The sequence below is a fragment of the Mytilus californianus genome, unplaced genomic scaffold (assembly GCF_021869535.1).
Source record: "Mytilus californianus isolate M0D057914Y unplaced genomic scaffold, xbMytCali1.0.p SCAF_7, whole genome shotgun sequence".
Taxonomy (NCBI): Eukaryota; Metazoa; Mollusca; class Bivalvia; order Mytilida; family Mytilidae; genus Mytilus; species Mytilus californianus.
The window spans coordinates 26,295,140-26,317,382 of NW_026262723.1; the positions used below are offsets into that span (position 1 = coordinate 26,295,140).

Below are 22,243 nucleotides of genomic sequence, written 5' to 3' on the forward strand. Positions count from 1 at the left end.
ATAGAAAATCATCCACTATGGATAGATGGATGGATGGTTTATCGTCCAGTGGTAAATCAATTATTTTGACTCCGAGCGGACATGTCTTTGATCTTATTCCTTTATACCACATGCTAAGCAGAGAAGCAGCAAATATCATTTGTAAAGTCTTTGGATGGACCCAACCGGTAATCGAACCCCAAGTTCTCCTGCAACCGAGGCGAGCACGCTACCACGAGGCAAACACTGCGATTCCCGTCCACCATCGCCAATGACACTTACAAACATTTATAAGGATTTATGAGAACAAGGATAAGCTATCAATTATTAGTCAAAAGAATTTATTGAAAAATGTAAATGTAATTTCATTTGACATATTAAAATCATATATTAAAGAGTTTAATATCATCATCATCAAGACACCAAGCCGGCATCTTTTGCCATACCATAAAATATACTATTCTTATCTAATAGTAAATTGGTTGGTGAGTCGAATTCCCTGATTTGTCCACAATCTAACACCATAATTCTACAATAGAAAATATGTTAGCAATTTTTTATATCACATGTATATAGATTTGTATTAGAAAATTAAAAGCACGACGAGCACTGCACGATACAATTACAACAAGACAAGAGTTGTCACAAGGCATATCTTTGATGAAACACAAATTGTTTACAAAATGTTTGAAATTTTTGTCAAAAAAGGGTGGAAAAGGCTACGAAAAAAACATCATATAAACTGTACTCAAACAAAGATATTGATGATAGAGAGTTATCTTGTGAAGAGTTGTCTCATTGGCAATCATACCACATCTTCTAATTTTTATATTAAGCCACGTATAAAATGATTTGATCAAAAGTATATTATAGTATACATGTGTTGTGTTAGCTGAAAATCAGTCACTGTGAAGGCTTCAGTGTAATTTTCGGGAGAAAAAAAATAATAAATCAAAAGAAAAACTTAGATGTGCACCACACCAACAAAGGGTACATTCTATATCAACCTAACTTAAAGACAAATTTCACCCCACCATGTATTCCGTATGTAATTAACTTCATACATAGACAGGACTCGTTACTACAATATCACTTTATATTCAAAGTTCAAAGGACGTAACTCTGTCAATAAGAGGTCACATAAAGCTTACTGATGACATATTCGTTTTTCATATAATTCAAACAATGACCTTTGAATAGAATGCGCTTTTTTATTCAGTCCATTATGTTTTTTTTTATATAACTCAAACCATAGATAGGTATAAAAAGTTCAGGGGACGTAATTCTGCCAATAACAGGTCATTTAAAGCTTATTGATGACTCATATTCCTTTTTCATATAACTCAAAAAATGAACTTTAAATAGAAAGAGTTTTTTTTAGTCGGTCCATTATGTGTCTTAATTTTAATATACGGCCAAGTAACATCTGATTAAAATTGTATCATAAGAAGAACAGAGAAGCTACCAATGGGATAATAAAAAATCATAACCTCATTAAAAAACCCATCGTGGCTAAACATGCATGCCGAAAAGACAAGCAACACAATCATTACATAGAAAATAGATACATTAATAAATAAATAGATTGAGCAACACAAATCCATCAATGAGATTGAACTAAGGTCTTCCGGAAAGTTACACAGTTCATGCTCCTCTGGTGGCACTAGTCATTGTAAGTAAACAAAAACGTTGATAAGTCGCATGATGTTATGTCACAATTGATTCTTTTTTTACAATCAACACACGGACATGTGTACAATGTCTGTAATCAGCTGCGTTCTTTTATGTTTTTTTACCTGACACTATATGTTTTTAATTCTATACATGTAATTACTACACATAGTGTACTGTTACATTTACCTAGTATAGTCCATTATTGTATTGAGCCTATGAGCTATAGTCAGTATAGTGCAGTCTGCAAATTCTGTTCTGATCGTGGTCTGTATGAGGTCATCTGTTTCTAAATCTACGGCAGCGGTTGCTTCATCGAGAACTAAAATTCTAGTCTTTCTTAGTAAGGCTCTTGCAAGACAGATTAATTGTCTTTGACCGACACTAAAATAAAGTTGGATAAGAATATTGAGATGCACATTCAAATTATTTCGTGATTGATGACCACAAAATTAATACTTAATAATACCGATGATAATGCTTTAATTGAAATGGAAAGAACAACATAAATACGTTGTAAGTATGGCACCCTCAACGGAGTTGGGGTGACATATTGTTATTCTACGTTTCTTTTTATGGCACCCTCAACGGAGTTGGGGTGACATACTGTTATTCTACGTTTCTTTTTTTTTTCTTATTGTTTTTCTTCCACTTTTTTTGTCCAGCTTATATCTCGGAATTTTATGAACCAATGTTAATGGAACTATACAGAAATGTTAAGCAGCATGTGCAGATTTGCAATCGGGGTATGGCATTTTCAAGATGGCCGACGTTACCATGGAAACAGCAAAAATGTCCAAAATTTCAAACTGCTCCAAACTTAATGAAACTTTACAACAATGTTAATTGGCATGTGTAGATGCGCTCTTTGACTTTGGAATTTTTAAAATGGCTGCCGTTACCCTGGCAATGGGAGAACGAGGGTGCCATCCGTTATTGCTCGCAATTATAAATCTAGTTGTCATTGTTTTCTATATGAGAATAATAAGCCGGAATATCCACAATTATTCCTGTCTTAGTCTCTTTTCTTGTTTCTTTTTCTTTTTTACCATTTAATAAATAGTACATTCATTGTTGGCTTAAATGTTAACTGGAATTCAACATATAGTTATCTCGAGTCAAAGCGAGTAAGGATAATATAAATGTACTTATAAACCTTAATACTAAAAAAATGCAGAGAGTCAATGAAGCATATCAAAACGGCGTTAGTATAAGACACACTAGAATGACCCGAATGTTCGTAAAATCATTACTTATTTCTTCTACATCAATGGACTCATATAGTGGGGATATTCAAAATGACATTGTCAGACATGAGTCAACAGAAGGATGTCAATATAAGTGGTGTAATATTGTTTTCGTCGTTTTTCTGCATAGCATTATAAAAGTAGTATAATTTTGTGTTTGATCAAACATTATAATTTTAACATTTTGGTTCAGAAAAGAAACTGTGACCAATTTCAACTGTTCAATGACTAATGTAAACCTTAGGTTATCTCCTCCTTCAGAACACTGATGATCCAGTCCGTCTTTTAAACCTATCACAAAGGCTTTCAGATGCGCATGGTTGAGGGCTGTCCAAATATCTTCGTTAGAGTATTCATCAAACGGATCCAGATTCATTCTCATTGTTCCAGAAAAAAGAACTGGGTCCTGTCAAGTTAAAAAATAACTAGGAAATGTATTTTGCTATACAATAACAAGCATTCTGTGAGTATTACTGGCAATACATAGTCCCCTACCGGTTTATAAAATTCACTGTACAAGAACAAAATGCTAACTTGATCAATAACTTGTCATAGTGTAAACTATATAACAAATATCAAGTCAATATCTTCAAGCATGACGTAAAAAAAATGTGGAAAATTTATTATTTAAGGATCGTAACTCTTCACAAAATCATCTGACCAGAACAAAATTCGAACTTGGTCTGTATTTTGTCATGATAAAACTACATATTAGCCATCAAATCAATATCTTCGAGCATAACCAAAAAAAACTGCGGAAAACTGATTATTTGAGTGAATTTTCTAAGTTCAAGGACCATAACTCTGCACAAAATCGTCAGACCGGAACAATTTCGAACTTGATTTATAATTTGTCATGAAAAAAAAAAACAATATACAAAAATATCAAGTCAATATCTTCAAGCACGAAGAAAAAAGTGTGGAAAACTGATTTGCCGGACTGACGGATGGACAGACAGACAGACGGACAGACGGATTGCAATCCAAAAGTCCCCTTCGACTTCGAAGATGTGGTATGATTGCAAATGAGACAACTCTCTACAAGAGAACAAATGACAAAGAAATTAACAACTAGAGGTCACTGTACGGCCTTCAACAATGAGTAAAACCTTTCAGTATATATAGTTTACTATATTATATTTCATTTTCAAATACAAAAACGTTTTTGTTGGCATCTCGGACTTATCTGTATGCAATGTTTTTATATGAACCCAATTATTGTCACGTTAACCGAATTATGTCTCAAATCATTTTGGTCAATATAACGGAACTCGTGTCATACTAGCGTGGGATTCAACGAGTCTTTAAAACAGGTTTATACATGTATCACCAATATCTTCGGAAAATGCCTGTACCAAGTCAGCACGACATCCTATATATTAAATCTTAGTTTTTACATTTGTGCATATAAGTGCATTGTTATATACATATATATACCTGTGGTATAATAGTTATCTTTGACCTCAGATCATGAAGTCCTATCGTAGAAATATCGATACCATCTATAACGATACACCCTTGAGCTTTCTCTAAGATTCTGAAAAGGCCCATGGTTAATGAGGACTTTCCAGCTCCTGTTCGTCCAACAATACCGATCTACAAAGTATACTGTACAATGAAAATTCATGCTAGCATAAACATTCGGTAAAAATGAGATACCGGAGTAACATATAGTTAAACTTAGGCTACACGACGTATGCCACATGTGGCGCAGGATATGCTTACCCTTCCAGACCATCCGAGATCAACTCTATTTTTGGTGGGGTTATAGGGTTGCTCTGTTATCAGATTGTATGTAGTGTTTTATAAATAAAGGCAACAGTAGTATACCGCTATTCGAAATTCATAAATCGATTGAGAAAAACCAAATCCGGGTTACAAACTAAAACTGAGGGAAACACATCAAATATAAGAGGAGAACAACGACACAACAGAAACTCAACACTAAAATGCAACACACACAGAAACGAACTATAATATAACAATGGCCAATTTCCTGACTTGGTACAGGATAAACGCGTTAAGCATTGTCGTTTCGTCGTCTTTTTGTTTTGTGCTACGGAGTGGCAATTTCCCTGGACTGGTGAGTTTTAAATGTTACCTTTGTATCGTTTGCGCCGTTTTTTAAATGTCATGCATTCCCATGTGAATAAATAATGAGTGATTATTTTAAAACTTTATAAATTTTTAGTATGACAAGCATAAACGTTCGAGAGTTAGTCACGCGACTGTCATACAAGTGAGAGGTTTAGCTAGCTATAAAACTAGGTTTAATCCACCATTTTCTACATAAGGAAATGCCTGTACCAAGTTAGGAATATGACAGTTGTTTTCCATTCGTTTGATGTGTTTGAGCTTTTTATTAGAGACTTTCCGTTTTGAATTTTCTTTGGAGTTCGGTATTTTTGTTATTTTACTTCTCATTGTCGTTTGATGTTCTATAAATTTGTTTATTTGATTATTCAATACAAATTTATGTTGCAGTGAAAATGTTTAGCTTTTACATTTATGTAAAAGGTTGTTATTAAAAAGCAATGCAATAGTAACACATTATGATATTCAGTGAGCATCTCATACAAAAGACGAATGATAACAAAACTAATAAGGCTAAGACCAAGTAATTCTAAAAAAACTTTAATACTTTGTAGGTGTTTCTGTGTATTTTTCAATAATGTACACGGTGCAAATTGTACTACACTTGATGCGTATTTCGATACTATATGCCCCTTCAGTGATGATTGAGCACAAACTATTTGAAAATCTTATAACAAATATTGAAGAGTTGATTAAACTGAAATGACCTAGCGTGTATTAGAATTCGGATATAACTTATCACTACATGTGTATACTGGGCGGAGACATATTCCTTAATTTAGAATAATTACCATGTTTTACATCAAATATCATTAAAATAAAACATGCATATTTTCCTGCCGCTACTGAGGTACATGCTACTAGCTATATATAGACTGGTGTTATCCTTTGGCTAATTCTCTCTATTAATATAATGTTCGTTTCACCATTCGTTCTTAACTTTAAAACTCATAATCAGAGGTATTACAAATGTACATGTAATCTGATACATACGGATTCATAATCAATCGGAAATGCATATATTTCAAACCGAGTAAGACAAGATGTAACTCCTCATACTGTGTCCGTTTCTCTGAAATCTGAAGAAGTGTGCTTTTCGTAACTGCTAAAGTATAACTTTAATACAGTAAAAGAGAGGCAAGAGATACCAAAGGGATATCCGAACTCATAAGTCGATACCAAACTAACAACGCCATGGCAAAAAGAAACGAAATACTGTAAACCAACTTATTTTCGCGGATACTTTGTTTCGCGTTTAGCCCTTTCTAGTTCATTTCTCGGCGATTTGATTTCGCGATTCTCAAATTTACTTGATGAAGATAAATAAGGAAAAATCCAAGTTTTACATATTCACGACGATTTATATTCGCGTTATTTTTTTACTCGAGAAAGTCGCGAAAATAAATCGCTTGCGAAAATTAGTTGGTTTACAGTATGACAAAAATGACAAACAACAGTATACAAAGTACAACATACAAAAATTCACGACTAAGTAACACGAACCAAAACCACTGTGAACTCGGGTGTTCAGGAAGGGTAAAGCACATGTGGCACCCTTCTTGTAATTCATGTAAGTATCAACTCAGAGATAAGTCCATTATGTGATTTCACATTCGAGGAAAAAAAGACAGGATCGTGGTAACGACGGTTGGAAATTTGTGAAACAGATATTTCATAACAGTCATCAAAGTCGTGTTGGCGTCTGTACAATTTTAGAATGTTACTACATAATATGTTTATGTAATATTGTATCTGTTAAATGGTATTATCAGACAGCCATGTATAATACTGGGTCTCTAGTTGAGCTACTGTATTTGTGTTTTGCTAACTAATCCCAATGTGTTACAAACGCTATTGTTATTCATAATTATATTAGAATAGCATTCCAGAATTTAGCAGAATTATTATAATTATTAAAAGTAAAATAACAAAAATATAGAACTCCGAGGAAAATCCAAAACAATTTAATTCAAGACAATGTATTACTAACCTTTTCACATGGAGCTATTTTACATGAAATGCTTTTCAAAACTAATTCAAGACCTTCCCTATAGCGAACACCATAATTATCCATTTCAACTTTTCCTTCGTTTGGCCAATCATGTTCTGGTCTTTTATTTTCCACTATCCAATCAGCCTGTTTGAAAAAGGAAAAGAAAAGAAAACAAATAATCGTATTTACAATGAGTATAGATATTCTTTAATGGCAAGGTTGACCTTAAATGATTTTAGATATTCAAGGTAGCTTTAGGGCATATTACTCTTCACGTGTTTAGTCCTGGCTTTCAAATGTTTACCGTTCTTGATGAAGCTTAATCTGGAAATTGCTTTGAACGCAAGAAATTGGTAAAGTGTTATGTGCATGTACATATGCTTATTTATAAACAATCCGTGCATGTTACTTCCCCCATTAGATCGAATATAAACTTGAATAACTGAATTATTTTCATACTGTAATAATTTCCCTTGTCAATGAGAGGTGGAAGATCCCAAGAAATTTTCAAACTCATAAGTCAGAGATAAACTGACAACGCCATAGCAACAAACGAAAAACGACCAAAAGACAAACAACAGTTTACAAAACACAAAAAAGAAAAATCTAAAGACTGAGCAACACGAACCCAAAAATTTGGATGATATTCAAGTGCTCCGGGAGGGTTAAGAGATCCTGCACCAAATGTGACAGCCTTAGTTGTACTTTTATATAAATAATTGATAAGTTATATCGTATATTAATGAACAACGTAATCGTATAGTTGTGATAAACTCTTTAATAACATGAATGTGATCTAAGTTAATTTACGTATACTATATGCTTATCTTCCAGCTGTGTTGAAGAAATTACTCTAATGAAAAGATAACGATGTTAATAATCTACCCAAGGAGTAGAATACCTTAGCTGTATTTGGCAAAACTTTACGGAATTTTAGGTTCTCAATGCTCGTCAACTTCGTACTTTATTTGGCCTTTTTTTTTAACTTGTTTTGATTCGAGAGACACTGGTGAGTCTTTTGTAGACGAAATGCGCGTCCGGCGTACACAATTTTTATCCTGGTATTGATGATGAGTTTATATAGTACACAATCGTAAAACAAATCACTGTTAAGATCGTACCTCTGTAGGTGTTTCTGAGTATTCTTTAATTCTCTCTAGAGATATAATATTCGTTTCTGCATTCGTGGTTAACTTTACCAACCATTCGATGCAATTAGTCACCTATGTTGTATTGAGAAGAGAAAAAATACGATCATACTGCATTACATGTTAATTTTTGCTATAAAGAATTACACAGTAATCAAAACGGAATGCTAAATATGTATTTATAGTATTTTCCGAAACATATTCCAACACAAATAATGATGGGAAATACTCGTTAAATGATCATTATGCAAAATATGGCCAGCCAAAGACCCTTTCATAAGTTGGCGCATATCTTTTTCATATTATCTCTAAAATTTATTATACTAAGCTATATCTCAATTTTCACTTCTGCGCTACCGACCCCACTGGCACTTTTTTAATCGCAAGCCACATTAGAAAAGTTACAAAAAATATGATTCTGGTATTTTTGTGTTACTCCATCCTACGATCTGTATTGTAGTTTGAAAACTGTTTCTTTGGCAACGGAAATTTATGTCTTTTCTTCCAATTAATATTTAATTGGCTCTTTTGTAAATTGTACTTTTTACTTACATTCAAAGCATACGTAATGGCTAAACCAACTATCCCTGGTGAGATATCGTCCTTATTTACTACAACTAGCAAGCAAACACACAATACTATAATGCTTCCTAACCAGTCTAGTCGGATGTGTAACCATCTGTTTAGGAAGAAACGAAAAGTTTAACCATTTATTGATATTAAGATGTTGTGTGTAAAATGACATCATGTACATTATTATTTCTGTGTTATGATACTACTACGAACTAGGAAAATTCATATTATAATACTGTCAATAAGCTACAATGTTTTATTTGTTAGTAAAAGTGCTTCATTGGATATACGTTGCTAAAAAAATTTCTTCTGCAATTTGTTTGTAGTGGTTTGATCTAATATTGCTTTTGTTGCTTTATAATGGATATATTTTATGCAATTTAAAGCAGAAATGACATTGAGAAGTCTACAAGAAAGAGTTCTGCCAATAAACAAATCTCGACTCGCCTTGATATCAATCTTATTTGGTACACACCCTGTCGTAAATAACGCTATGTAACAAACAGATATGACCAAAAACAATCAGCCGTGACGAAAAAAACCAGCCACATTGTACAATGTTGTATGACCAAAACATATATATTATACGGTCACAATGTCTAACGGAGAGACAGAAACTACCTACTTTTCAACTGATCGTGCAAGAGAACGACGTGTGTTGAGTACATCAAATCGACGTGCTGATTCAATCATAAATCGTTCCTCCTGTTGAAAGGCCCGGATTGTGGAACATCCAGAAATGGTTTCCCCAAAATGTGAAAATATAGGGGATCGAGCTGCTGATGCCATCATCCTTAATTGTCGAGAAGTTGAAACGTACAAGCGCTGAAAATATATCATAAAGTCGTTGTGATAGGAAAGCACTGAAAGCATTTAGTATGAATTCTGAAAAGTACATAGTTTATAAAACAAAATGCAGAGGATGTTATGATTACTATTGCAAATATTTTTACGTTTACGCTACACATTACGTTTATTTTCTATATCAAACGAATCAGTTCGAAGGATGATATATCGTTTGTAAATAACGATTTACATGAATAAGGACCATTATTTAGCACATACGTCAAAACCAAATAACTAAGAGAAAAAGAAAACAATTTAAGAAAAAATTAAGTATATAAACCGTTACGTTTGACCCAAGTAGTTGAATTTAAGCTTTATCAGAAACAACAATTTACCTGTAAGGCGAAATACACAACCGTGACTGGAAGCATTATAAATAAGAAATGAGGCGTTCCAGTACTAATTACAACTGTATTACACACAACTAAAAACAGACATATGACCACGTCTTTAAACTGGTAGATCAGTTGGTCGTCTATAGTTTCTATATCCTTCGAGAATCGATTAACAATCCTGCCTACTGGTGTGGTATCGAAGAAACTCATTGGAGACCTTAGAATGTTACGTAACAAGTCTCTATGGAGCTTTCTTGTTGCCTTTATCAATCCATAAGTAACAAAGGTTTCCGTAACAAAGATTGATACACCTACATAAAAGAAGGCAAGTGTATTACTCAGTTTCAAAATCACAAGAGGACGCACGCCAAATAAATATTGCACCAAGGCCAATTTTGCCTAGTTTGTCTTGATAAGTGTCTTATCTATACATTATTAAGTGTTAGCATAATGCAACAGAGAGAAGCAATAATAACATTAACGGTTCCAATATTTCTGCACCATTGATGCGCATTTCGACGATAAATGTCTCCTCAGTGATGCCCGAGCCCAAAATATTTGTAAATTCAAAACTTAATTATTGTTTTATAGTTTTGAAGTGTAGAACATCTTTCAATTGATAGTGCTAGCCATTCATTCCTTATTTCTTTACAAACAATTACATGTTTAATACATAAACTCATCATAGATACATGTACCAAGATTAAGGGTGTTCGCTCCTCTTGTTTTTGAATTTTTGCCAGATATTCGGAATCCTCTGGTTTTATCCATACAGTGCCATTAAAATTTTTGCCCGCAAAACCCTTCTTTTCTTTTCAAATTTTTATTTCATATAGTTTATAAAGCCATTTTTGAAAATCTTATAAAATTCTTGTTATTTTTCATAGTTTTTTAAAGAAAAAGGAGCCAATGTTAATTTAATGAAAAATCTAGCGATCATTACTTCCTGCCAAATTTTTAAAGGTTTATATCTTGAAAACAAGCCCAGGGACCCTTCGTTTTTTCTGCTTTATTAGTTCCTTTATTCATATAATTACAATTTATAACAGTCTTTTGAAAATCTTGTTATTTTGAAACAGAGTAGCAAACATCCTTAAACATTTGTACATTAGACACTCGTTTTGTCTGTAAAAGACACATTTTAGTGACATACGAATCAAAAAGAGTTAAAAAGATAGATAAAAGGTAGCAATTACGCTCATGTCAAGTTAACACTGAATACTCGTTTTTAGCAAAGGTGGTCCGAATAAAAGGACATAACCCTTCAAAATCAATACTTTACTTTTACATCATATGGTACTTGTATTAACCATTCCCATAGATAGGTTCTAAGCTTCTTAGTAACGCATAAAATAGTAAATATAGAACCACTGATCAGAACCAACATCTTTTCTGTTATTTGAATTACCTCTAAAAAGTCCTATGGCTCCATATATTCCCAGTCTCATGTTTCTTTGAGTTTCATTAACTGTTCCGTTTGTATGATCTTGTGTCCATTTACTTAGCCATACATCCAAATACATCTCCGCTACTTCATGAACCATATTAATTGTTAATATTACCAATGCAACCTTAAAGCCAACAGCTCTTGCATAGGTCATAATCACACTTAATTTTACCTGGAATGAATACAAATACGGTTTTTTTAATAAACCCTTTACCTACTACAACTGTTGAGAATTAATGTAACGGATGAAAGAATACTGTACGAATCAACTATTAAGTAACATTATCATCCTTATCACTAATTTTGACAAATATACTATCTTCAACAGAGCTCCAATCTATAATCCGTAATCTACTTGCCAATGTTTTTTTTCCCGATGGTCATCATAATATATCTAAGTTGACTGTAAATTGATTATTTGCCTTTATTCATTACTATAAATCCCTCAGGCAAAGTAGATCCTACATGGATTGTGCTATTATTTGTTAGGTCACTTTTTTGTCAGATAGCTCTGTGCGTGTTTCAGTTCCTTTTTTTCATTGGCTGTAAACTATTTGGATTTGAAAGTTCCTAAATCAGAAAGGCGCTTTGATTCCGAGGCAAACAACTAATAGAGTGTTATTTTCTGATTGAAGGTATTACATTTAGCATAAAAATATCACACGTCCCAACTTGATTAACATATATCAAATCAGAATGACTGAAAGCGTAATGCGTAAAAAAGACATACTAAAACAATTCCTGACATACATTTCTTGCATTTTCTTTTGTTCAATTAAGTAACGCACACGGGACATGATATGGTTACCCCTCCATTTTTAACCTTTTGCTTTGTTATCATGTGGCCATGGTGATATCTACCTTTCTTTTTCAACGCATGGTTTTTATTGAAATATGATGTATATAGCAATAACGTAATTAGTACAAGTTCTCCATACCGATACTGACTCTTTATTCTCCTCCTGTACCAAGTTATTATGTAACAAAACTTCTGACGACTCACTCTCACATGACGTCTGTCGTGACATCTGTCTGGCTATTGGTATATTTGAGTTATCACTTATACTGTGTACAATATCTGAATGTGTACTGGAATGATTAAGAGTTACAATTAGAAATCCATTCATTTTGAATTTAGAATACGAATTTCTGGTAAAATGAAATATATATATCAGCAAGGCCAATTCAGAATGTATTTGTGCAATGACCTAAGCTGTATTATATTTGTTCATAGAGTATTGTCTTTGATACTCGTCAGCAATACAGTTTATACATGAATGCATTAATGTGTTGCATGGTCGGTAGAATTTTTGATATTTTAAGTATTGGATTAGTAATTCTATAATTGTTTTGATATTGATGTGTTTTTTTTCTTAATTGTTATCGCTTGTTTAATACTAGCATCACCAACCGCATAACCATTAGAAGCGCACATGTGGTGCATAGACTTACATTCGTACGCTGGCACCGTCTGTCTACTTACCTATGGATCATTGTCTCGTCAGTTGTTGGTATTCCTTCTAATGTTCTGTACGAAACTATGAAAAAAAAAAGACAATGAAAGTTTGTTTTCCTTTTAATGTATCTTTTTTAACTATAGTGACAAACGTTGCATGCTTATTGATATTGAACTTTAAATACAGAATGAATTAATATTATTATAATAGGAATTTTCTATTCACAAGTATTTTTAAAATTTGGACATTCGAACAATTTACGTCTAGGAATAGAATTATTCTTTGTAATGCAAAATTGAAAACGAGAGACAGACGATACAAAAGTCTATCACTGACAACGCCAGAGAAAAAAAAACGAAAATCGACCAAAGGACAAACAACAGCCAACACAGAAAACACCAAAAACCAATGAATGAGTAGCACGAAAACCTGAGGATGATATGAGGAGCTCCAGAAGGGTAAGCATAGTCTTCTTCACATGTTTGCACCTATAGTGTTGCTCATATTAGAGAAAAATCGGCGATATGTCACCTTCGAAAAAAAGAGAACGACATTGTGGTCAATACAATTGGGACATATTTGCCATGACTTGTTCGACAGATGTTCCATTATTGGTTACTTGAGGCTTTTTATATTAGGGATTCTTGAACAATGATGGACCCAAATGCCAGAATAATTATTACAATTTCTGGAAATTAAATAAATTGCGAGTAGTTTTTGCTACAGCGATTTTCGCAATAGGTAAAAACATCGAACAATTTCTGAATATTTAGTAATTACTTCAGATATCCATGTCTAAATTAAGTTGCCATAATTGATCAAACTATTTATAGATGCTAGGTTCCATTCCAAGAACAATTTAATAATTTTTCAGAACTATATCTTTGTTTTGTGTGTTTATTTAAATCTATGACAAACGATTTCAACTTTCTACTTGTCAACTTTCTAATTGTCAACTTTTTCTTTCTAAAGAGTAACATACACTCTGTCATAGTGAATGGCGTGAATGGCGTTTTTGTTTTCTTTTTGTGTTTTTTTGTTGAAATAGTTTTTATAGTGATTAAGATTATATTACAATGTTGACTGCTGTACATCAATTTTTGACGCTTTTATATTATGTCTGTTTGTTTTGCTCACATATTGTTGTCAATACTAAGTATAATGGAATTCTATGCGACTGTCATACAAGTGAGAGGTTTAGCTAGCTTTAAAACCAAGATTAATCCACCATTTCTTTCATAAGGATATGCCTGTGCCACGTAAGGAATATGACAGTTGTTCTCTATTTGTTTTATGTATTTGAGCTTTTGATTTCGCCATTTTATAAAAGACTTTCCGTTTTGAATTTCCCTTGGAGTTCGGTATTTTTGTTATTTTACTTTTTATATATCTGATGTAATACGTATACGCTCGTGCATGCTAACACTTGACGGACCTAATAAGTCAGGAACCTGTTGTTTAGTGATTGTCGTGTGTTGATGTGGTTCATAAGTGTTTCTCGTTGTTTTATATAGAAGAGACCGTTGGTTTTCCTGTTTTATAGCTTGCTGTTCGGTGTGAGCAAAGGCTCCGTGTTGAAGGCCGTACTTTGACCTATAATGGTTTCCTTTATTCTTATTGTTACTTAGATGGAGGGTTGTCTCATTGGCACTCATACCACATCTTCTTAAATCTATTTATATACAAGGCTGTTCTACTTCCACTAAAACCGTATCCACAAAGTTTAAAAAGAAGAACGACTGAAATCGACTCCTAATCGTAACCTTGATTTGTCTCTTTTTAATCGTTTTACTAGATTTGATCATTCATAAACTACTTTTGACTTAAATAACCTTTGTTTTGTTCATCCTTAGTGCTCAGTTCCTCCGCCATATATGTTTTCATGAATCCTGCAAAAGGTCCATCGTGCCCAGTGAGTTCATCAAATGATCCTATTTCTCCAATTTGTCCATCTACCATTGTTATGATAATGTCGACTTTCCGTATGAAATTAAGGCCATGCGTAACAAGTATTCTTGTCTAAATTAATGAGAAATCACTTATTGAATTAGCATAGTTTTTACGGAATATCATAAAAGTCACAGTTTTTCTGTTCATCATAAAGTAAAATATTCTCTTGAAGAGAACATCTAACTTCTATGAATTGACTGGAATGAAAATGTTTAAACCTAACGTAATCATAAATACATGTAGGTAATCTGAAAAATAAATAAAATCACCACAACCTAACGTTTCCATGTCCAGGTCATATTTAGTACAGAATAACTTCATCCGACTTGAATTAACTAGATAGTGGTTTAATTGAATTGTCTACCATATCTCCTCGCATAGCAAAATGATAGTAATTGTAATTATAATTGGAATCATTATGTAAATTGTAAATGTAAAATAGAGCAAACGATTGTAAAGGTATTCGAAAAATGCTCTCATAACTACGGTATGCTTTGTTCCCGTTTCTCAAATAATTCATTAGACGTTTAAAGTCTGAAACAATTCTCATTTAGGCACGTTGGTTGGACTATCATAAAGAATTTCAGAAGGTATTTGCTTATATGAAAGACAATTCAAAAGTTATTTAAGCGATATTTACTTTACAATTATTTAAAAAATCATAGCATTACCAATAAATGCATTAAATATGTAATTTAGAAAATAATCATCGTGAAATAACCAAAAATATATCAAATACATAATACAATTGTGTATGTTTAGTCCCTCTAGAGCACAGGGGACCATCTCCGTTATTAAGTTGGGTTTATGTTGCCCGATGTTTGTTTGCTTTGTAGATTTTTGAAAACTTGTTTTTCTTTCTCCATTTTTCGTTTCTTTCAAGGTGTTGTCCAGTTTTGTTCAACTTATGTTTAATAATTTTGTATCATCTGCAACTTTGTAGAAGACGTGCGACTCATTAGGAATCAGACATTCGATAAATGCTTAATAAACGTATAACTTAAGATAAATAAATACCTTTTCTTTTAAAAGCCCATTTGAGCCTATGATTTTATCAAAAATGTGTTTGCCAACATGTGCGTCAACAGCACTTAAAGAATCGTCAAGTAAATATATGTCAGCATTCTGATACACAGCACGTGCCAAACTGACTCTTTGCTTTTGTCCACCACTTAAATTTATGCCCTATATATAAAATGAAATGTAAAAAGCAGACGCATTATATCTGTTTGATATAATAGTTCAAAACGACATGTATCGTATGTAAACAGAGTTAGAACAGAAAAATCGAAAACAAAAACAAAACCAATAAAAGAGTTACAATGTCCCCCGCGTTGCACATATGTTATCCATCCAAGATAAAAGGGCAATAATTAAAAAAAAACATTTTTTTTCTTTTCCTTCAAACTTTTAATAAATATCTTAAAGAAATGAAGGCTTCAGAGCAAATGCAATGCAATTTCCGTTATAATTATTATTTACTAGGAGCAAAACTCGGTAACAATATTTGATCATACCTACTTTAGAAACAGTCAAAAGTAAAATAACAAAAATATCGAACTCCAAGGAAAATTCAATACGGAAAGTCCCTTATCAAATGGCAAAATTAAAAGCTCAAACAAATCAAACGAATAAATCACAACTGTCATATTCCTTACTTGGTACAGGTATATCCTTTGGAGAAAATGGTGGATTAAACCTGGTTTTATAGCTAGCTAAATATCTCACTTATAAGACAGTCGCATCAATTTCCATTATATTGACAACAATATGTAAACAAAAACAAAAGGACATAATAGGGTGACATGTCAAAAATAGGGATGCAACAGTCAACATTGTGTTATAATCTTAATCACTATAAAAACAAACAAATATGTCAACAAAGAAAAATAAAATAGCATATAGACAAAGCATATAATCAAAAAATGAAAACAAAGCATATATGCAAAAATGAAAGAAAGGAATACAAAAAATGATGATAGCACAATAACACAATGGCAGAATGTATAAATACCGTGCCACGTCCAGAGGATATTAGCAAAAATGGACTAAACAGTAATGTAAATAAATTTCAAAGACAAATAAAAGAGCACTATAACACGTAATTAAGATGATACTGCTGATATAAATTTATGATATACGTTTTATCAAATTCTAGCAAGAATTACACACATGAGAGCGCCAATATTATAACATATAATTATCATTTCCAAGGGGCATAATTCTATTAAAAATAATTGATCGGCACTGATTTTCGAACTCGTCCAAGACATTGCTGATATAAACCTACGACATAAGTTTCATAATTTTTCTGGCAAGAATTGTACACATGAAAGTGCTAACGATGCAATTTTTAATGAAACTAATGTTTGCAAGGAAAATAACTCTTTTAACAATAATTGATCGGCACTGATTTTTTAACTCGTCCAAGACATTGCTGATATAAACCTATGATTTAAGTTTCATATATATCTGTCAAGAATTGTAAACGTGAGAGCGCTAACAAGACCGGACGGACGGACAGACGGACGGATTGAAGTTCGGGCGGACGGACGCCATGTATTTCTATGTCATTCACAACGCGTTCAGCGGTGGTTAAAAAAATTAGTATGCGAGTCATATTAGAAGGACTTTAACGGCCATTGATTTGACCTACCACACTCTTCATTTTCTGCACAACGTCATGTATATGATAGCCAATCGGAAATGTTTATAATAACAAATCACCGTTTCAATAATCTAATGCATTATATATTAGATTCTCAAAACGTTTTGTGTAGCCACAGACATCGTCAACAATTAAATTAAACATATGACGTTAAAGTGCTATCATTGTATGAGCATTGAAGTATATTTTAATCGGAGTAAAGTTACGGCTATTATTTTCGGTTCTTCCAGCTTTTGTCTGTTTGTTTCCATCCCTGTTATATATATTTTTAAATTTTGCTTTGTATTTTCTTGGGTACAAAAAAATTTCCTAAAGTTTGAATAATTTAACCATTAAAGTAACTATTTCAATGGTTTTCATATAAATCCTTCACATGATTCAGTTCCGATACAGGGTATATAAAATAGAATGCTATTTATTCTTGTCTACCATGTACAAGATGTAGCAATTCAAAATGACCTTTAGCATAATTTTAACTTATCCTAATAGATTTCTACCGTTTTAGTAATAAATGAAATAAAATTACCTTTTCACCAATTTCTGTCTGATCCCCTCCAGGTAACACTTCTAAGTCTTTTCGAAGAGCAGATGCATCTAAAATATATTCGTACTTCTTCTTGTCCAGGTCTTGTCCGAAAAGAATGTTTTGTTGTAAACTTGTATTCATTATCCATGGCTGTTGAGCAACATATGCAATTGAACCCTGAATTAACAATATTATCCAGTTAAGTTGCGGGGATATTTCATGATTAAGTTTCTTGGTAATAATTTTTTTTCTTCAAATTATTACTTGCATCAACTACGCATATGTAGCTTTGTGGAGAATTATTGCATCTCTCCGATAAGTGACAGAATGTGCACTTTCTTGGATTGTATGTTTTACAGCAATTTTGATATATTTCACTGACATTGACATCATATTGATTATAAAGGAATACGTATTGCTTTGTTAACGCGCAGTCAGACGAATATGCTTGCAACCACTTATAATCTGAAATATATAGATAGAAAATAAAACCAGCATGTGATTTATTGTGTATTTACTATCTTAGTGACGGGTGCCTCATGTTGAACAGGATCTGCTTACCCTTTTGGAGCTCCTGAGATCACCCCCGGATTTTGGTTGGGTTCGTGTTGCTCTGTCTATAGTTTTCTATGCTGTGTTTTGCATTCTGTTGTTTGTCTTTTTGTTGTTTTTTTTTTGTCATGGCGTTGTAAGTTTATTTTAGACTGATGAGTTTGAATATCCTTTTTGTATCGTTCGCCTCTCTTATATATACATAAGCTTACCAATGGGGGAAAATAGGGATATTTTTCACGTGCTTGTGGTAAACGGTATCATGTTTTACACATTTCTTAATTTTTTCTATATGTTCAGACAATAGTATGTAGATGTTTAAATCAAAGTAAGCGTCTCGATCTTGATATGCCATCATCACCCGCCATGCAAATATACTGTTAGTAAAAATATCAAAATCGGGATAGGATGATAATGATGATGCTTGATTGATGTTTAAAGCCACTTTGAGCACTATTGGCTACTTGGTGGTGGTCAATTTTTATTGGTGGAGGACCCGGAGAGAACTATCGACCTTTGGTAGGGAAACTGGCAATCCTATAGTCAAATTAGATTGGAATCGAAACTCGAAACCTCAGTATTGACTGGGTAGTGATACAGTAGTTCACTACTTGTTAAGGAAAAGGACAAAATCGGTAAAATAACAAATTAGACGAAAATAAAAGATCTAAGACTGCGCAAACATGTCGCTAGTGAGACAAAGAAATATCGTATCGGTCAACCAATTTGTGATTGTAACCGTAAAACGTATGTAGTGTCGGTTTTTGTCGTTCTTTCTCGTAACTCTGTTGGTGCATTTGTTTATATTAAGACCACATCTCTGCCATTTAAGTGTGTATAGTGTGAACATGCAGGATAATGACGTATCAATTTAGATATGTAAACCCCTTACGATGGGGAAGAAGGCATGTGACAGCTGAGAAATGGGCAGTTAATGATTGGAAAGTTGAATTCATCACGTTTGTCATAGATTCTAGTTAAAATATAAGTAGCAGACCTTCTAGTTTCTAGTTCATACACGCTACATAGAAACCGAAAAAGATGTCTTGAATATGTTGTAAAGATAATAATAGTTTACCTTGAGATTAACTTTCGCTGTTTCTGATTCCATTTCTCCAAGAATGGCAGACAACAACGAAGATTTTCCTGCTCCCACAGAACCGACTACTGCTACAAGTGATCCTTCTGGTATTTTGAACCTAATGCTAGAAAAGAATATAGTAAGAAATTAATATTAATAAAAAGGAATATTGGTTTAACATTAGTGTTTCATAGATTAACATTTGTTTTGAAACATTGGTTAATGATGCAACAAGATGGAGAATATATCGAGGGAGCAATACAATAACCAAATCAAAACGCCATTACACAGCCAAAAAAGGGATAAGAACGAAAGACAAGTTTAAAAAACACTACACTTAAAACGATAAGCTTCATAACAGCGCGATAAAGGAGGAATGAACTAAACGAGCAACAATAAACATTCTTTAATACATTATACCACTGGGGTGAGCACATTATTTTATAGTCAAAAATGTTAAAAATGTAAATCAATTTCGTTAAAATTGTAAATTGTCAAGAATTTCATAACATTCAATCCCCAATTAAACTTACTTTTTTAAAGTTGGTTCCATGGCTGTGTCCCAAATAAATGTTCCGTCTTCGACTGTTATTCCATATTCTAGAAAAAAAGTTACATGTGTTAGAAGGTTATTGACTCATGTGGAGTAATACGCTCAGAAAACAGTTATAACGAAGCAAATATAAAATCTTGGAGACTTATTTATTATAATGTGATCGATAATACGGCTGAGATAAGCATTTCCCTATAATGATAATTTTTAACGTTAGCCGTTATTCCACCAAGGCCACCATTTATTGCAAAAAAAGATATACATGAATTCCAAAAAGAATAGAAGAACGTCAATCAAAGTAAAAAGGAGCAACCTGGCCCGACGAAAATAGGTCGTTTACTTAGATGATAGAACTGGTTAGCAATTTCTGTTTCAGTCATGACTAACGTCGTGTGACAGACTTTGGATATTCAAATACTTTGGCCTCGAGCATAACTAAAGAGACATTCATTGTCGAAAGTGCATCTGGTGCACTAAAATTGCTACCTTTTATGTTATTAATCGTGTAATGTAGAAGAAAATCGGTTATATATCGCATCTGTTGAACTTTCTATAACAGGTTAAAACTTTATAATTTATTAATCATGTAAATAAACATATATTTCCAGTTGATATATTAACATAGCTCTAATAACCTCAATCAAAGGTGACCTGGAACGCTTTTGACAGTTTTTGTAAAAGGCTGATATATTGAATGTAACTACCAATAGTTTGACCAACCTGAATCAGTGTTTCTTGTAATTATACTTGTATCCAGTTCTTCGTTATTCAGAAAGTTTTGTATTCTTTTTAATGAAACAGCTGTCTGAAACAAAATCATTCAATGTAATAATTTTGCATTATAATGCTTTAATTTGTATTATTGATATTTTGGATGTCACATTGTCAAAAATTAAGCTGATTTCAACATATTTTTTAGTATTTCCAAAAAAAGAAGGGAAAATATACAAGAGCGTTCCAAAACTATGAATTGATAAAAAAACAGACAACACCAAGGTAAAAGGAAATAATGTTAAACTTGCACGAATCTGTATCTTTATGTTAAATAATGATTTCTTACCTGGATAAAATAGTTTATGACGTGTGGTATAAGATGTAGTGAATATTGAAGTATATTGAACAGTGATAGAGATACAAACACCTTTTCTGCTGACATGACATTATTCACATCCATAAAAACGTAAGTTCCAAAGGTACACAATGATATCTGCAATAAAACCAAACATTTATGCAAAATGCAGTGGTGTAGATTTGCATTAAGCATCTTAAGATTGGAAAAATGTGGTGGCTGGTCAATCCCCAACATGTCAAAAACGTATTATATATAATTTTGATAAAGTTATCAAGAAACTTAGGTTTCAACTCCTAAATTCAAAGTGAACTTTAAGTCCATGTTGGTTGGTTATACACAGACTTAGCTATATTTCAGTACCTTTAAATCCTTACCTTTTTTTTATTTCAACCTTCCTGCTGAAGGGTAATTTCAGAAAAGTACGCCCACATTTATAAAGCGTTATTTTAACATGCATAAGAACTATATAATTAAGTTCTGCAAAATTTTAGGAGGCAATGTGGGTAATATATCAATGAGTAAAAATGCGAGTTATTATAATATAACAGTTGTTTTGCAGTGCAGCTTATTAAAATAGTTGGTTTTTCCCCAATGATACAACTATTCACAAGTTACCAAATAACGTGTATTCAAAATAAACTATAGGTCACCATACAGCCTTAAATTATATGCAAAATAAAGGCAACAGTAGTAAACCGCTGTTCAACAGTCATAAATCGATTAAGCGAAAACAAATCCGGGTCACAAACCAAAACCGAGGGAAACACATCAACTATAAGAAGAAAACAACGGAACAACAGAAACACTGAACTGCTACAAAAACAAACGCCAAAAAAAAACATAGAAACGGACTATTTAATAACAGCTGCCATATTCCTGACTTGGTACAGGACATTTTAAGAAAAAATGTTGGGTTGAACCTGGTTTTATGGCTAGCCAATCCTCCCGCTTATATGGCAATGTTGAACATACCGCTAAAATGACAATATTACGTGACAGGAATACAGTACAAATAACCGAAAGAACACTCAGGACAGAGAAATAAACGAAA

The 22,243-nt window shown here is 32.8% G+C and overlaps 1 protein-coding gene across 2 annotated transcripts in view; it reads right to left on the reverse strand.

The window, feature by feature from the left end:
• Positions 1 to 303: 303 nt before the first annotated feature.
• Positions 304 to 22,243, reverse strand: part of LOC127708902 (multidrug resistance-associated protein 1-like) — a 39,949-nt gene continuing 18,009 nt past the window's right edge. The window contains exons 14-32 of one of the 2 annotated variants that reach the window (XM_052214058.1): positions 21,181 to 21,327; positions 20,841 to 20,925; positions 20,101 to 20,167; positions 19,565 to 19,691; positions 17,935 to 18,111; positions 15,758 to 15,925; positions 14,623 to 14,809; positions 12,817 to 12,871; positions 12,272 to 12,422; positions 11,295 to 11,505; positions 9,887 to 10,197; positions 9,331 to 9,530; positions 8,685 to 8,811; positions 8,106 to 8,207; positions 6,982 to 7,128; positions 4,335 to 4,493; positions 3,137 to 3,303; positions 1,840 to 2,034; positions 304 to 508 (exon numbers count right to left, since the gene is read on the reverse strand). In XM_052214058.1, coding sequence (XP_052070018.1) covers positions 394 to 508; positions 1,840 to 2,034; positions 3,137 to 3,303; positions 4,335 to 4,493; positions 6,982 to 7,128; positions 8,106 to 8,207; positions 8,685 to 8,811; positions 9,331 to 9,530; positions 9,887 to 10,197; positions 11,295 to 11,505; positions 12,272 to 12,422; positions 12,817 to 12,871; positions 14,623 to 14,809; positions 15,758 to 15,925; positions 17,935 to 18,111; positions 19,565 to 19,691; positions 20,101 to 20,167; positions 20,841 to 20,925; positions 21,181 to 21,327 — 2,898 coding nt within the window. In that variant the 3' untranslated portion in view covers positions 304 to 393. Of the gene's footprint in view, positions 509 to 1,839; positions 2,035 to 3,136; positions 3,304 to 4,334; positions 4,494 to 6,981; positions 7,129 to 8,105; positions 8,208 to 8,684; positions 8,812 to 9,330; positions 9,531 to 9,886; positions 10,198 to 11,294; positions 11,506 to 12,271; positions 12,423 to 12,816; positions 12,872 to 14,622; positions 14,810 to 15,757; positions 15,926 to 17,934; positions 18,112 to 19,564; positions 19,692 to 20,100; positions 20,168 to 20,840; positions 20,926 to 21,180; positions 21,328 to 22,243 lie in introns of those variants that run through there. The other variant, XM_052214059.1, reaches the window with a different exon arrangement.